Here is a 16,586-nt window from a genome sequence, read left to right on the forward strand (position 1 = left end):
TAATTTTGCTAATATAATATTTTTGTAAAATATTTTATCTTACAATTTTTGGATATGTTATTTTCAAAAGCCAGTTCTCATTGCCAAATTAATCAGATTAGAATTATTTCTTATAGAAGTGTGACTTCATTTTTCACTCTATATAAATATAGTAATGTGTTTCCTTGATTCAATGGTCTTGCTTCTGAATTCTAAGATAAACATCTGGATAAGGCCCGAACTTTGTCTTGAGCAGGTTGTACTCTACATGATATAAGGCCCTGTTGCTTTTAATATGTTTTACCAATGCTCCTTTTGTTTTTCATAGACCAGATTCTCCCACAGGGAAAATGCATGTAAAAGATTAGAAAGGGGAAATTTAAATGACAACCTAATATTAGTGTTTTCCAAGCAGATTGATTTTTATTTTTTTGTATTTATTTAAAAAATTTTTTAATGTTTTTATTAATTTATTTTTGAGACAGAGAGAGACAGAGCATGGGCAGGGGAGGGACAGAGAGAGAGAGGGAGACACAGAATCTAAAGCAGGCTCCAGGCTCTGAGCTGACAGCACAGAGCCTGACGCGGGGCTTGAACTCACGGAGTGTGAGATAATGACCCGAGCTGAAGTCAGCCGGTCAACCGACTGAGCCACCCAGGCACCCCAGCAGAATGATTTTTACAAAAGGGAGTATGAACTTAGAAGTCAGCCGTTCAACCGACTGAGCCACCCAGGCACCCCAGCAGATTGATTTTTACAAAAGGGAATATGAACTTAGAAATCTGAAGATTAGTTGTCCTTTTTTTACCCTTTACTCCTTGGAGTAAATTTGTTTACCCTTTACTCCTTGGAGAGTTTTCATGTAATTGTGTTTGCATCAATCTAGGTTAAATGACTTGCATAAAGTTACACAACTTAAAAGTGAATGAGTTGAGATTAGAACCCAGGTCTAACCCAGAAATTCAGGAACTGAGCTATTTTGCTCTACATTATGTTTTATGATCTCACAGAAGGAAATGGATGGTGTCTATAGAGAAATCTGGGATGTAAGATTAGGAGATATTTTCTCTCTCTACGCCCCTTTCCTATTTCTACTTTTTATTTCTTCCTTCCCATCCCTACCATAAAGTGGAGGAAGGACCAGTGTAAAAGAGGAGTTTAAAAAATAGACACGGCATAAAGCCTAACTTCAAATTCTTTTTCATACATATTAGTTTTAGGAAATAGCTTCTGAATTTGCATCAGTTCAAATTGTCTATATGCCTGAGTACAAGCCTTCTTGCATTTCTAGGACTGTGCATGTCCTAGATGGAACATTATTGATCTAAGAGAAGAAGCAATGCTTGAGACCAAGTAAGATGTCAGCCACAGTCTTTTCTCTTTAGTCTATTAGGGCAAAGTTGGTTCAGAGAGTAGACTGTCCTCACTTTGGAGAGACCAATTCTGAGGGATGGTGGGTAAATTTTGATAGAAGGAGCAGAGATGGTAGTTGGGAGGGAGGGGACTCATGATTATTACACGATCAGACCTTAATAATTGGGAATATCAGAGAGGCACAGTCCGAAAAAGGAAGGATTAAATGGAATCCACAGTGGGACCTTGGAAACCAATACAAATGTACTGACCTAGAAAATGTCGTCATAACCAGCTACATAGAGTATGGGACATCATGTCTCAAATTTTCTAGCCCATGCAAAACTGAGCAAAGCCTCTTAGATTTTAATTGTAATGTAAATGTGTTCATGGGGAAGAAAGTGAAAGAAAACACAGCTAAGAAAATGTGGAAATGAAAAACTTCACCTTTATTAATCAAAAAATTTTATTTTGATCAACTTCCTGCCCTTAAAATTGGCTATTTCACCCCCTCCCCACCCCCACACTTTGGCATTATTTCCGGGGCTGATCAGTCAGCTACAGTTGTAACGTGTCTACACTGTGTTATGTGCAAGCTGTTGTGCTTCCTGGTGTTTGGCCTCTAACTTCAAGCATTGAAGAAAGAACGAGTACCTTCATCTTCTTCAGTACGTGACTGGAACAAGTTAGCCATCCTGCTTTTCATTACATAAGTCCTTAATTTCCTAAACAAACAAACCCCTCAACGTCTCCAGAAGTAGCAGAGATGGTATTCATATGTCACTTACAAGTCCCATCACATCACCATCTCTCCCAAATCTCCTTCCAAAGCTGACTTTTTTCTGAATCCCATGCAAAGGAAAAAAGCCATAGGTAACAGAGGCATGTTGTTACTTTCATTTGTGTGCTTCGACATAGGTATGGTTTTGATAAATATCTAAATGAAAAGGTAGGAGCGATGATGTCACGAAAAGCCCGTGCTTATGCCCATTGAGCATGTGACTTGGCTTGGGACTCTTGTCCTGCAGATTTCTGAGCAGAGTAGCACAAGAATATCTTCTATTTCTATTGCAACTTGGACAGCTGGAAAGGAAGCTAACAAAAGGATCCATCAGAACATGATTCTCAGTTTCACTTATTCAGAATTAAAAGTAAGTTGGGCAGTGGATTAGGAAAACAGCCTGTAATCAGATCAGTGACCCCCGTGAGACCCTGTCATTAAAACTTTAGTGTTGAGCCTGCAAGCCTCTGTTCCTCTGATTAGGCAATTTACTCTATTTCCACTCTTCTGTCTGCCAAAACATTTAGTCGCAAAATGCTTTCTAATTCTCTAGACTCATAAAATGGTGTTCTGAGGAAAAGGAAAGAAGAATGGATTATCTTATTTAGCTACCTATCATGATACAATCAGAAAACAGGAGAGATTTATAGATAATATTATAAAGAGACAAAAGCAGCAGATTTCACTTAGATGGCCAGAAGGGCACAGAGTCCTGCTGAGTCCTGACAGCCCGACATGAGTGCCTTTGCTCCTCATGTGTGTGGATCACAGGGATCACTTCCATCAGTTAGCAACATGGTGGAGGGGACAAACTGGGGCTGCATTTTCACTCAGTTGAGTGTTGCTGAAGATCACATGTATGACGACATGCAGTGACTCAGTTTCCATATCTGCGTGGTATGAATAACAGTTCTTTCCATTATCTTACAAGTTTATTTTGATGCAGTAATTGCTGGGGAAGTGTTTTAAAATGTTTTATATGAATAAAAGATAGTTATCTAACTTATAAATTCTGACTTTTATCTTTAATTCAGGTCTAATTCTATTGGGGGTTATTATTAAATATGGTCATTATGTATTTATTTTATTTCTTGTTTAAGGATGATACTGGTTTAAAAATTACAGGGCAACATCTAATGGAGTCATTGAGGTATTTCTATTTATATCTTTTGTGAACATTCCAAGAGATTACAGCCTACTTCCCCTAGGGACGATTGGAGACACCAGAAAAGACTTTACTGTGCATCTCATCTCATTTCTAAATCAAGGTGGGAAGCCCAAATAGAAACACCAAAGTATTATGGGCTATCGAATTTCTCAGATATGTTTCCTTCTCATCTGATTTAGATATATAGCCAGGGTTCTGACCCCAGCTTGCTCGTAGTTTGATCCTTAAGTGTAATAGATTTCCCAATCATTTGTCTTAATAATGCAAGTAAAACCCACTAACATCCTACTTGTTAATCTGATTAGATGCCAAGCCTTAGCTCCTCAGAGATATCCCACTGCCTGTGAAGACTGAATAGTAGTAAAAGAGATGAGGCCAGCTTGTAGAACACAGAGAACATCAATAAGGAGCAGGGGAGAAACACGGTTGAGAGATGACAAAGGAATCACTGTGTACAACACGTTTTCCTTTCCTCAGACGAAGGGCATTCTAAATTGTGTTGTATAAGCCTTAACCTTTCCCACAAAGGCGTCTGTAAGAATAAGTGTTTTTGCAACCCCATTCGTGGCGATTCTGTAAATCAAGAAAATATCTTCAACAATGGAAATGTCACATCTGCTTATGAACCATGTTTAACGGAGTTTGTTTTTCTTGCTTTTTAAATCAAAGAATTGGCTGCTGTCTCCCTTCACTTCGGACCCTGAACGCAACATTACAAGGTGAAATGTTAGGGATGTCAGTGGTAGCAACAGTGTTACTTTTTTAAAGTGCAATGGAATATTTAATGTTTTATGGCTGGCTCTGTGGGGTGAAGTTGTAACATGAACTAAAATGCCAACATAATGTGTTTTAAACTGAATACTGCATTATCATGGACATTTTAAGAATGTAATTGTTTTAACCAAGTCATAAATTGGGTTGCCACCAATTACTTCAAAAAAGATCAATGGGGGCAGGGGGATGAGAAGACAAGTGTGTGTCCTTAACAGTTTACCTAATGTGCTCTTGAATTTTGAGTAAAAATGGCATATCCCTCCAGTGCCATATTTTCTGTATTTGAGGAGGAAAATGTACTTGTATACTTTCTCTTTTCATACAGCATATACGCTATGGAAGAAATGGTTATGATGTGAATATAGACACCAAAGTGATGACTTCCTTATTAGTCCTGCTTATCTTTCTCCAGTACTAACAAGCCCACCCCCCCCCAACATACACTCAGATGTTGTGAGAAGAAAATTATGAAGGAGAGAAAAAGAAAAGTATAAAATAGTTATGTTGAGGGGGCAGCATTACAATATATACAGATATATAGACAAAAGAAAAAAATGAGAAAATTTGGGGTAAGATATATCAGCAGTGGTATAGATTTGGGAACCCCCCCCCAACACCAGCCATTAAAAATAAAACAAAAAACAGGACTAGCCTGACAACTTTATTTATCTTTTTTAAAAAGTTTTATTCATTCATTTTGAGAGAGCACACATGTAAGCAGGGGAAGGGGCAGAGAGAGGAGAGAGAGAATCCCAAGCAGGGTCTGTGATGTCAGCGCAGAGCCTGATGTGGGGTTCCATCTCACGAACAGTAAGACCATGACCTGAGCCAAAATCAAAAGTCTGACGCTTAACTGATTGAGCCACCCAGGTGCCCCCAGCCTAACAATTTTAAAAGCACATATTAAGTATCCACAAAAAAACATAATAGCAAGAATCCAAACTATAACTCTGTAGGCCAACTCACCAGGAGCAGTAAGTCACATTTGGTATTAGCAGCTGTGCACAAGGAAGAAGAGGAAATAAAAGTAACTTCTGATGACCTTTATGGCAGGAGAAACTATGCATCTAACACAATGAAATGCAGCTCAGAGTCCCAGTTAGCTGGGAAGTTCAGCGGGTCACATTCAGAAAAGTAGCCGAAACTAAGGGGGCAGGGTTCTCAGGCTTCATTTCAGAAATGAACATAGAAGGACCACAGAAAAGTTCGTTGTTACGGGTCAGACTAGATAAGTAAGCTCCCAAACTAACCAGCTGATGCTTTTCCCCAGTACTAAGCTCTACAATACAGAAATGCTGCTGAACTAGAATATGACCTGAGAAAGATAGGAGCAAAGGAAAGAAAATGACCAGAAAAGATGAGGTAAGAGAGCAAAGGAGGCAGATCTCAAAAATACTCAAGACCATATTTTTGAATTTTTTGCTATACTAATAAGAGTACAAAATCATAAATATTGGAAAGCTGTTCTTGTCTACCTTCTTCTATTATTAGTTAGGAAAACCTATCTTGGTAAAATATAAGCAACATAAAAGGATTATAATAAAATTCCACCCCAAATTTAGAAAGGAAACAATGAGGGGCGCCTAGGTGGCTCACTAAGTTAAGCGTCCGACTTCGGCTCAGGTCGTGATCTCGCGGTTTGTGAGTTTGAGCCCCACCTCGGGCTCTATGCTGACAGCTCAGAGCCTGAAGCCTGCTTCGGATTCTGTGTCTTCCTCTCTCTCTGCCCCTCCCCACTCGTGCTCTGTCTGTCTGTCTGTCTCTCTCTCTCTCTGAAAAATAAATAAACATTAAAAAATTTAAAAAATATGGTTATTAGAAAGGTAACAATGATCAGAATAAGACTCGTACAAATATGCAGTGAGTTAAAATAATTTAAGAAGACAATGACGGCTATTAAAAGAATAAATCAGGGGCGCCTGGGTGGCGCAGTCGGTTAAGCGTCCGACTTCAGCCAGGTCACGATCTCGCGGTCCGTGAGTTCGAGCCCCGTCGGGCTCTGGGCTGATGGCTCAGAGCCTGGAGCCTGTTTCCGATTCTGTGTCTCCCTCTCTCTCTGTCCCTCCCCCGTTCATGCTCTGTCTCTCTCTGTCCCCAAAATGAATAAACGTTGGAAAAAAAAATTTAAAAAAAATTTAAAAGAATAAATCAACCAGATTCAGATAAACACAGAAAAGAGAAAAAGAGATATTTGAAGACAGGGAAGATTTCTAAAGTAAATTGACATAGCTCATGAAAGAATTAAAAATATAAAGTCATTTAGGAAATAAGTTCAAAGTAGAACTCAAAAAGTAGCAAATACCTTGGATAATGCTCTGGAATAAATACAAAATGTAATATATAAGAATTTTAAAATAGGTGAAAAAATATTAATGAGTGTTATATATGGAAATTTGGTAAGAACATAAAACATGCATTAAGTGACTCCTCCTATAAGAACCCCAACATTGGACAGAACTAAAAATTCAATGAAACACTGAAGCCTTTATATTGAAAAAATTGAAAAAATGTACAATGTACTTAGGGAAAGCAATAACAACATAATTTGAGATATCATCTCAAAAAAATACATTGGCAGTCAGGCAAAATGCCCAAATCATTTGTAAGAGAAAGATAAGCATTTATCAGACATTTTGATATCATGTTGTGATGGAAGAAAATGGCAAACCATTTTTAAGATCATCAAAGGAAGGAAAATGGAGGCTAAGAATTGTATATCTGGCCAAACTAGCCTTCATATATAAAAACAACAAGCTGATAAAAGAATTTAGGAAATAAATGTCGATTCCATAAGACCTACCTTTAAAATCTAGACAATGAACTTCAGACTACCAAAGTGACTGGAAAGCATGTACATAAATTGTGATGGTGAGAGCCGAGTATATAATAACCTGTAAAACTAAGATATGGCTATAAGGGAGTCAGTATAGAATATAAAGGTACATGCAGTAAAAATATAGTCAACTATTAAAAATGAGAATAGAAACAGTATATAGAAAGTAGAATAGGCTCACTTATTACTTTATAGAAATTAAAAAGGAAAAGGATATTGCTACAAATTAAATGCTTGAAAGAAGGGTTCCGAGTTAAATTTCAAATCGCTTAGACTAGTGAACCAATAAGAATACTAAAATAGAAGGGACTAAGGATATTATATAAAGTCACATAACATTTGGAAGAAAATAGAAAACCTTTCTAGAATAATAAAAAATATCTTCCTTCCCCCTAAAAACAGCAAATAAAACAAATCACAAAGAAATACAACAAGACAGGATAGGACAAGTTGTCAGCAAACATAAAAGAGTCAAATAGGTATATTTATTTATTTTTGAGAGAGAGAAAGAGAGAGAGAGAGAACGCATGAGTGAGGGAGATGCAGAGAGAGAGACACACAGAATCCAAAGCAGGTTCCAGGCTCCGAGCTGTCAGCACAGAGCCCAATGCAGGGCTTGAACCCACGAACTGTGAGATCATGACCTGAGCCAAAGTCAGATGCCCAACCCACTGAGCCACCCACGTGCCCCAAAAAGCTGGTATTCTGATACCAGATGAAGTATGTTTCAAACTGGGGCACTACCAAACACAAAAAGGCACATAATGATTACATAATGATAAAGGATTCAACTTATCAAAGAGACATAGCAATCCAAAATGCTTGTATACTAACAACAGTTTGAAAATATGTGGTGGAGGAACACCAAATATCCCTCAGTGGACAAATACATATTTATCATAACTGCTATAGGCCTTGTCAATACTTCTCTCCTAGTAACTGATAAGACAAGCAGAGTTTTAAAAGCCTAGAGAAGACTTCAACTGCTCTTGATCAAATTGACCTAGGCGCCAATAGTGGAGATAAAAACAGATTATTGAAGTAGTCAATCCAAAAGACAAGAAATGAGAAAGAAATAAAGGACAGATGTGACAAATAAAACCTGTAATAATCTGGTTGAGTCAAAACTAACTATATCAATAATATATTAAAATCTAAACACAGATTTATATGTTCAAGATTTGAAGACTGGATATAAAGCAAACTTCAACTTTACAATGTGTTTAAGAAAAACACTGTGAAGACATAGAATGGCTTAAATAAAATTGTGAGAAATATATACAATGCAAACACTAACCATAAGAAAGCTGGAGTGGCTGTATTAATTTGAGATAAAACATATTTCAAAACCAAGAATATTATAGAAGATACAGTGGGCCATTACAAGTTGATAAAAATGCCAGATTAAGATAATGATGTTTTTTAGATCTTCAATATTCTTCTGGATATATATATATATATATATATATATGCATATACACATATTATATTCACACTTATATTCACACATATAGAGAAAATATGAATAATTTCCAATTCAATACTCAAAAATGTCCAAGAGTAGACACTGCACAAAAATAGATACAAAAATGGCCACTATTCATGTGAAAAGATGCTCACTCATCAGAGAAATGCAAATTACAATCATGAGTTAGCATTTCTCACTCTCTAGAATAGCTAAAATGTAAAGATTGATAGCTTGTGCAGGTGAGAAATCTCACACGTTGCTGTTGGTAGTATAAAAGGCAAAACCATTCTGGAAAAAAAGGTTGTTCACTTTTGTAAGTTACAAATTCTCTTCGTTTGACCTAGCAATTCCCAGTTACTTGCCTAAGAGAAATGAAGACATATGTTTGTAAAAAAGACATGTGCTTCATTTTTCATAACAGAATTTTTCATCATAGTAAAACCAGAACCATCAATTGCATTGTCAAACTGGAGCCATCAAAGTGTCCATCAACAAGTGATAGAATATATAAATTGCTTTACATCCGTATGATGAAATAAACCTCTGCACTGAAAACAAAGTGAACTACTGATGTACTCAACAAATTGGATGGATATTCTAGATATTCTTATGAGTGGAAACAACCAGACATAAAAGATTATAATTTCATGTAATTTTTAAATCTTAAAAAATGTTTGTCTATTTTTGAGAGACACAGAGCTTGAGTGGGGGAGGGACAGAGAGAGAAGGAGACACAGAATCTGAAGCAGACTCCAGGCTCCGAGCTGTCCGCTCAAAGCAAGACACAGGACTTGAACTCACTAACCGCGAGATCATGACCTGAGCCGAAGTTGGAAGCTTAACTGACTGAGTCACCCAGACGCCCCTACTTTATAATTTCATTTAAATGAAATTCTTAAGCTAGCAAAATAAAACTAGTGTGTTATGTCACCAGAACTCAAGTGTCAACATGATAGAGGCCTTTTATTAGGCAAAAATGGGCCCTGAGGATAATAACTGCTGTTACTTGGAAACACAGCAAATATGTTTATATACAAGAGTTTATAATATCAAAGATTATTTTGCTTATGATTTGGAGATTGCTAAGGAATAAACTTGTGAATTTTTGTGAAAAGAGAATCAAGCATTTATTCTGCCTTTCGATACCATCTGCACCAAACAGTTGATAAGAGGAAGCTCCTTTTCATAGAAATATTCTCAAAAAAAAAAAAAAAAAGGAAAAAGTTGTAGAATTAGAAAAACAATTACCATTTTGCAACCCTTGCAGAAATAACAGATCTTGACGTTGAGCATCGATGACTGCTAGTATTGCATACAAGCAAACAGAAGACAGCCAGACATCATGTGCCTCGTAGGGGACATGGATGCTGATGCATATGAAGTGTACTTGATAAAAATTATAAACCTAGATCTGTGTGACTTCTGTATCTAACTATACATTAAAAAAATATAGATAACAGAGGAATAGTTAGCTGGTACTGCAGGAATGCTATCACCAAAGTTCAGCTTCTGGAAAAAAAAATTTATTTCATCCACATATAATTTGTAAGGATTCAGGGGAGGTAGGAAGAACCTATAAACTAAAATAGACTTTAGAGGCATTCTGATTAATTGCAGTGTATGGACTTTATTTGGATTCTGATTTGAACAAATATTTGTTAAAATTCTGTGAGACTATCAGAACCATCAGGACATATAAACAGTGTGTGTTTGTTCATATTAAGGAATCTTATCAAATGTGTAATTATTCTAAAGGTATTATGCTTATATTTTTGAAAGAGTTCTTATGTTTTACAGGAAAATACTGAAATAGTTATAGATGTAATATTTGGGATATGCTCCAGAGTTATCTGGTCAGTATGGTGTTGGATCTAGATGAAACCAGGTTGGCCATCAGCTGCTAATTATTGAAGCCTTGTTAACAGATAATTTGGGGGTATTTTTATATAACTTTATACAACTTCTGGATGTGGTTGAAACCTCCCACAGAAAGATATTTAAAAAAGAAAAGCACAGTGTCACTCTATCCCCAAAATCAGGTGTAAATTTTAGTCAGTGAATCACTGAGCAGCATGAAAGCAAAATGGTGGCCGATAATAGATTACACTATTATATATTGCGATCTAAGTGAACTGTCCAACAGATACTTGATTTTATTCACTGCATTTCCTGGACTTTTAGCACTGACACAATTTACATTCTGTAGTTCTTATCTCCAGTTTATCATCCAGGGAGACCTGATCTTAATTTTTAAAATTGCCTTTGCACTTGCTGCTATTTCAGTGATCACAAAGGGCATCACATATGCCAAACTTAATTACTTCCTCACAGTAATCAATCTAGTAAATTTTGAACATCCTTTTCTTCTTGAAAGAATATCTTCTCCATTTTGTAAGAAGCTGTTCAATCTAACTTAATAGCTTCTCTTCTTTGTTGAACCTTGAAATGTAAGCATTATCTGAGAGTTTACACAGGAGTACCACAGACTAAGCACTGCAAGACAATGGAAGCTAACCGAAGAAGTAGTTATAAAAAAGGGTAGTTGTAAAAATTCAAGATGACAAACCATCTATGTGGTTTTTACTTTTGGACCAGGAGGAAGGAGGTTTTGAGGAGTGCAGCGGGTTCTCAACACTGAGGTCCAAAAGTTTTCAGACATTGAATGAATGTGGAATGAAAAGATAAAAATACAAAATAATTGGGGCACCTGGGTGGCTCAGTCAGTTAAGCATCCATGTCTTAATTTAGGCTCAGGTCATGTCCTTGCAATTTGTGAGATTGAACCCCACATCGTCAAGCCCTGCATCATCAGGCTCTGTGCTGTTAGCTTGTGATTCTCTCTCTCTCCCTCTGCCCCTCTCCCATGCTCATGCCTGTGCACGCTCTCTCTCTGTCTCTCAAAATAAACTTTAAAAATACAAAATAATTAATAGTACCATAGGTTGAAGAGTTATATAAATAGGAATACCCACTGGACTTTTTGTTGAGATGGGCCTCAAGTGGTTGAATAAATATCTGTTGAAATGAGTTGAACTACCAAGATCACTATGAGTAGGATTGTGGGAATGGAGAGCTGATCACATTGGATTGAGGAATGATCAGGGGTGAAGAATACACATTCAGCCAGTAGAGCGTGCAACTCTTGATCTCAGCACATTGTATGTGGAGCCTGCTTTCAATTATATATGACTAAAACTGGAAAAAATGTTTAATGGAGCATCTAAGAAAGCACACTTTGTTCCTCCTCCTGCTTGGGCTGTAGGTGTGATGGGTGGAGCTCTAAAACCATCTTATAACTGTGAGGTAAACTTAAGGATAGAAGCCAGCCACAAAGAATGGAGGATTATTTTATGTAAGAGAAAAATAAGCACCATCAGGTTTAAGTCACTATGTTGAGGGGTCTCTTTCACTATCAGTTGAGTGTAATTCCTGGTTAATACACCCACCACACTCTAAAGATTTTCTAAATCATTTTTTTAAACCTTAGAATGATTCCTTTCAGTTATTTAAACCTTTATGAGTAATTTACTGGCAATCAGCACTTCTAAGACTCTTCTCAGAAAGTCTTTGAATTTCTTGTTTTGTCTAATATAGAGTGACATAAAACTATTCATAAGTCTGTAACATAGGGAAAAGTAAGTAAAAGTATATGATGAGATTTTTTTTTAATTATCATGGTATGGATAGTTATGTTATTTGCTACCCAGAAATACAAGAGACATTGTGTAACCCATAAAGACTAAGGGAAAAACTAATACAACGTTATTTAAGGCAATGGCATAAAAGTGTGTAATTTCACTAAACATATATTGAGTCTTGGAGACTGAATGGAGGCAGCATGAATTTGGTTCATGGTTATAAATCTTGTATTATTTCCTCTTAACTGAGGAGACCAGAATTGGAGGCAGATGTTCCTAAATATCTCTCCTCACTAAGCATTCAGAAAGATTTTTGCATGTGTAGATGTTGTTGTTTTGTTGTACTTTGAAGTTAATTAGTTTTTTTCTGTACTGAAGAGTAATAAAACTGCATTCTGAAAATACATAATTCAGATTTTTTTCATTAACTCAGACTAGCCAGCTCATGGATTAGATGGCATTTAAGATGTTTTATAAAATAAATATTAGGTTTTACCCAAAATATGAAAGAGAAAATGAAATGTAGAAGGATAGAGAGAAAGCAAGAAATCCCTAGGCACTAGAGATAATAAATATACATTTAGAAAGAGTCTATTTTATCAGTGGTAATGCCTGTTCAAAATTAGATTTGCCTCTTTGGGTTCAAACCACTTTTATAGGGTCATTGAGAAGTCAATGAAATCTGCTAATGATTTTCATGTCTTTAACAAGGATGACATGGCTCTATTTCTATTAGTGGTTATGCTTTTGGATTTGTATATTAAACATATGTTAATATCCCACTTGATGTAGGTCACTTAGGCTTCATTCTTTTAATTTGCGAGACAGTTCTCAAATAATCCTTTTAAACCTGGCTCAGCCAACGATTTTCTGAGAATTTTTTTGCTCTCTGGTAGGCAGCGTTGATGATGTTAGCATTCCCACGGAAGTGTCTTTTATTTTCCTGAAATTGAAAGGTTAAGATCTTTGGAAGGAAATCAGATGTATAAAGTAAGAGTTGAGTTGACAGCCAGAAAGTTGCAGTGGGGGAGAGGGGTTCAAATCTGCCTGAAAATTTGACAGGGAAGGGTCCTCCTAGAGAGTAAATATAGATAGACTTATTTTTTTCTTGCACCTTGTTTTTTGTTTCCACTTTCCTAAGCGGGAAGTTCTGTGTTTTTTAGTTGCAAAGAATTGGCCTACAAAACTGAAGACTTATAGGTTAAAGTACATGATTGTGGTGTTTAGCTTTATTCTTTTTTAAATTAAAAAAAGTTTTTTCAACTGATTTTACTTATTTTGAGAGAAAGCATGGGAGGGGCAGAGAGAGAGGGAGAGAATCCCAAGCAGGCTCCACACTGTCAGCACGAAGCCCCCTGTGGGGCTCAAACTCACAAACCATGAGATCATAACCTGGGCCAAAATCAGGAGTCAGATGCTTAACCGACTGAGCTGCCCAGGAGCCCCCGTTTAGCTTTATTCTTAATGGTCTGCATTTTGCAACATAGATTATACGATCCAAAATTGCCTACTCAAGTTTTCTCAAGTATTGTGTCATGACTTGAACATTTACCACAAGGAAAGGCAGGTAGCTTCAGCTGCCTTTCCCTAGCTTTCATGTAGCGATTTTTCAACAGCTGTTATCAGCAATGCAGCTTCTCAGATGCACATCTGAGTTTACAATTTAGGGACAAATCAGAAAGAGTTCTGAGGTATTTATCCTTAAGATGATGTGGTTAGTTATGCTTCCCTAGAGTCAAATTAAGCCTGAAAATAATCACTAAGCATAAAATACTCCCTTGAATCTGATATATTCCATCAAATAAACCCAAGTTGTTTTTGTCCATCTCTGTATCAAGTAGGGGGAAAGCTGTGAGGAAGTCTAGATTTGGAGCTTTGGGTCCTGGATTCAAGTTCCTACTCTGCAAGTTGCCACTTCTATAACCATTGGAAAGCCATTCAAATCTCGTGTTGTTCAAATTTCTTCATCCATACAAAAGGCTAATAATTACAATTACAATTCTTGGGTGTTTGTTGTGTGCCAGGCATTATGCACATTACATGGATTATTCAGTTAATTCTGTTAACTGCCCTTTGAAGTAGACACTGTAATAATTTCCATTGCAAGTCAAGAAGGCTGTGACTAACAAGAGTTAAGGTAACTTCCCCTGAATCACAAAGATTGCAAGGGCTGGAGCTGGAATATGTCCCTGGGAGTTTATCCAATTTGTTTCCAGAAACAATGCTTGCTTTTAACTTACATATCGTGATGTAATTTGTTAAGATTTAAAGGCTATAGAAATGTAAAGTGGTAGCATTTTTATTATAAAAACTTGAACTGTGTAACTGTGAATTGGTTAGTAATGGAGATTGCTTGATATTGGCAGGAAGACCATGAACTGGGAGGCCTTTTGGGTATTCAATCTGTTTATATTCCTCATTTAGGAGGCCTGAGGCACAAAGATTGGATTAGTGCCCTATAGCTGACTCCACCCTGCAGTCTCTTATTCTTGAGAGTATCTTGTGGAATGTACAAAATTTGATCAAAACGTATGAAGTACGCCTTTTTCTCAGCATAATTCCTATCTGGAAGGGAAAGATAGAATGATCAGATAAAGAGCATACTTCCTATATTCTTACTGTCCAAAAGACAGTTTGTAAATTGCTACTAAGAATATTAAGTTTTGTGTAACATTAACTTGAAAATTTAAAAATTGCTTTCTGAGTTACATCTTAAGCTTTGACTGCACATGCATTACAGTGATCTAATATCTATGTGCTAATTTTCTCATTAATTAGTATGCCCTTGGCATCTGGCAACATATGCTGCAATGTTCCAAAAAAGTTACCATAGCATAGCTTTATTACTGCAAATCATAACATTGGTGATGCATGATTTAGTAAGCACAGTGATATTTGACAGAGGCTTCAAATAATTATTATGGCATATTTCATATGCACTCATCAAAGCCTTCGGAATAGTCTCAGATATGGTAACCAATATAGATGTACAAAAAGGACATTAGAACCACAACAAATATTATCAATAACTTCAGTGAATAAGTATTTTCTATGTGATTTTCGAAGTTTATATCTGTATTTTCATAGAGCCTTATTAAAATGATGCCCTCAGAAATATAAGATCACTCCCAATCACAGAAATAAATGAAATATACGTTTCTAAAACCATTTAATTCCAATTTGGTACATATACTTCAATTACTTAGCATGTATTTAAACACATTTCATAAAAACATGTCGGGATATTAATTTCTTTTCTACAAATACTCGTTAGGCTTTTTGTTACACATACGTGTTTCCGTATGCCTTTGAGAGATAGCCACCCCTATATTCTTGTTTTTCAGGTATGGATGTCTTCGGTTGAGATTAACTGGATATGGTTTCTCATTACAAAGTTAAAACGTTGTGAAGAGGCAAGAGTGAATGACGGCATTACATCACTAACCACCAGCCACCATCTTTTGGACTGGTAAGTCATTTTGGTGCCTTGTTTCAGTGACTTGAACCTATTCTCTAACAGAGGTCACAAACCTACTGAATTTCTATATGTTGTAATTTATCCATCTTTTAAGTTTTCTGTTAGAATATGAACGTTGGCTTTTTTTTGTGTGTTTCTGCAATCTAAGCAGAAGTAGAGCACACTATTCAATAACTTTTAAACATAAAATCTTTCAAACAGATATATGTATTTCAAACAGATATATGTATTTATGTGTGTGTGTGTGTGTAAATGGTCTTAGGAAATATAATTGACCTTGATAACTTTATCATAGAAATGAATGAAATCCATTGAATCAATGAAGTCATGTTATACACCTCAGAATGACAAATTTGGGAACTGAATCTGGATCTGCTCTAATGGTACTCTTTGGACTGTGTCAAAGTTTTATGGTTCACTAAGGAGGGATGGGGAGCAGATAAAGATTATGGGAATAATTTTTTTTTTTTTTTTTTTTTTTTAGTGGCTAAGGGAACCAAAGTGTCTGAGATGATATCTCTTCGCTTACTGTCATTGGAACTCACTCTTTGAATATAAAGAATGGGAATAAGTTATCTCTGGCTCTTTATCAATAAATTCGGGTAGTCACCTGCCTTTCCTGCTACACACTAGTTTGTGGGAATCATAAAGGTTCAGTGTAATATCAACAAAAATTCTATTCTAGTTCTATCAACAAAAATTTCTATCAACAAAAATTGCTTCTATAAATTTATACATTGACTAAATGTACATGAAAATTATAAAATAATATCTATATATCATATATAGATGCTACACACACACACACACACACACACACAACACAACACACACACAACAGTGACCCTTGATTTATGATAGAGACGTAACTGCAAAAGAGTGAGGATGGTTTGGGGCGCCTGGGTGGCGCAGTCGGTTAAGCGTCCGACTTCAGGCAGGTCACGATCTCGCGGTCCAGGAGTTCGAGCCCCGCGTCAGGCTCTGGGCTGATGGCTCAGAGCCTGGAGCCTGTTTCGGATTCTGTGTCTCCCTCTCTCTCTGCCCCTCCCCCGTTCATGCTCTGTCTCTCTCTGTCGCAAAAATAAATAAACGTTGAAAAGAAAAAAGAGTGAG

At 36.5% G+C, this 16,586-nt stretch overlaps 1 protein-coding gene across 12 annotated transcripts in view; it reads left to right on the forward strand.

The window, feature by feature from the left end:
- LOC111559538 overlaps positions 1-16,586 on the forward strand; it is a 132,537-nt gene that overhangs the window by 1,860 nt on the left and 114,091 nt on the right. For 5 of the 12 annotated variants that reach the window (XM_045052708.1, XM_045052706.1, XR_006594495.1 and 2 more), the window contains exons 2-4: positions 3,952-4,001; positions 5,327-5,418; positions 15,340-15,464. In XM_045052708.1, coding sequence (XP_044908643.1) covers positions 5,401-5,418; positions 15,340-15,464 — 143 coding nt within the window. In that variant the 5' untranslated portion in view covers positions 3,952-4,001; positions 5,327-5,400. The remainder of the gene's footprint in view (positions 1-3,951; positions 4,002-5,326; positions 5,419-15,339; positions 15,465-16,586) is intronic. The other 7 variants (XM_045052702.1, XM_045052705.1, XM_045052704.1 and 4 more) reach the window with 3 other exon arrangements.

Source organism: Felis catus, chromosome A2 (genome assembly GCF_018350175.1).
Source record: "Felis catus isolate Fca126 chromosome A2, F.catus_Fca126_mat1.0, whole genome shotgun sequence".
Classification (NCBI taxonomy): domain Eukaryota; kingdom Metazoa; phylum Chordata; class Mammalia; order Carnivora; family Felidae; genus Felis; species Felis catus.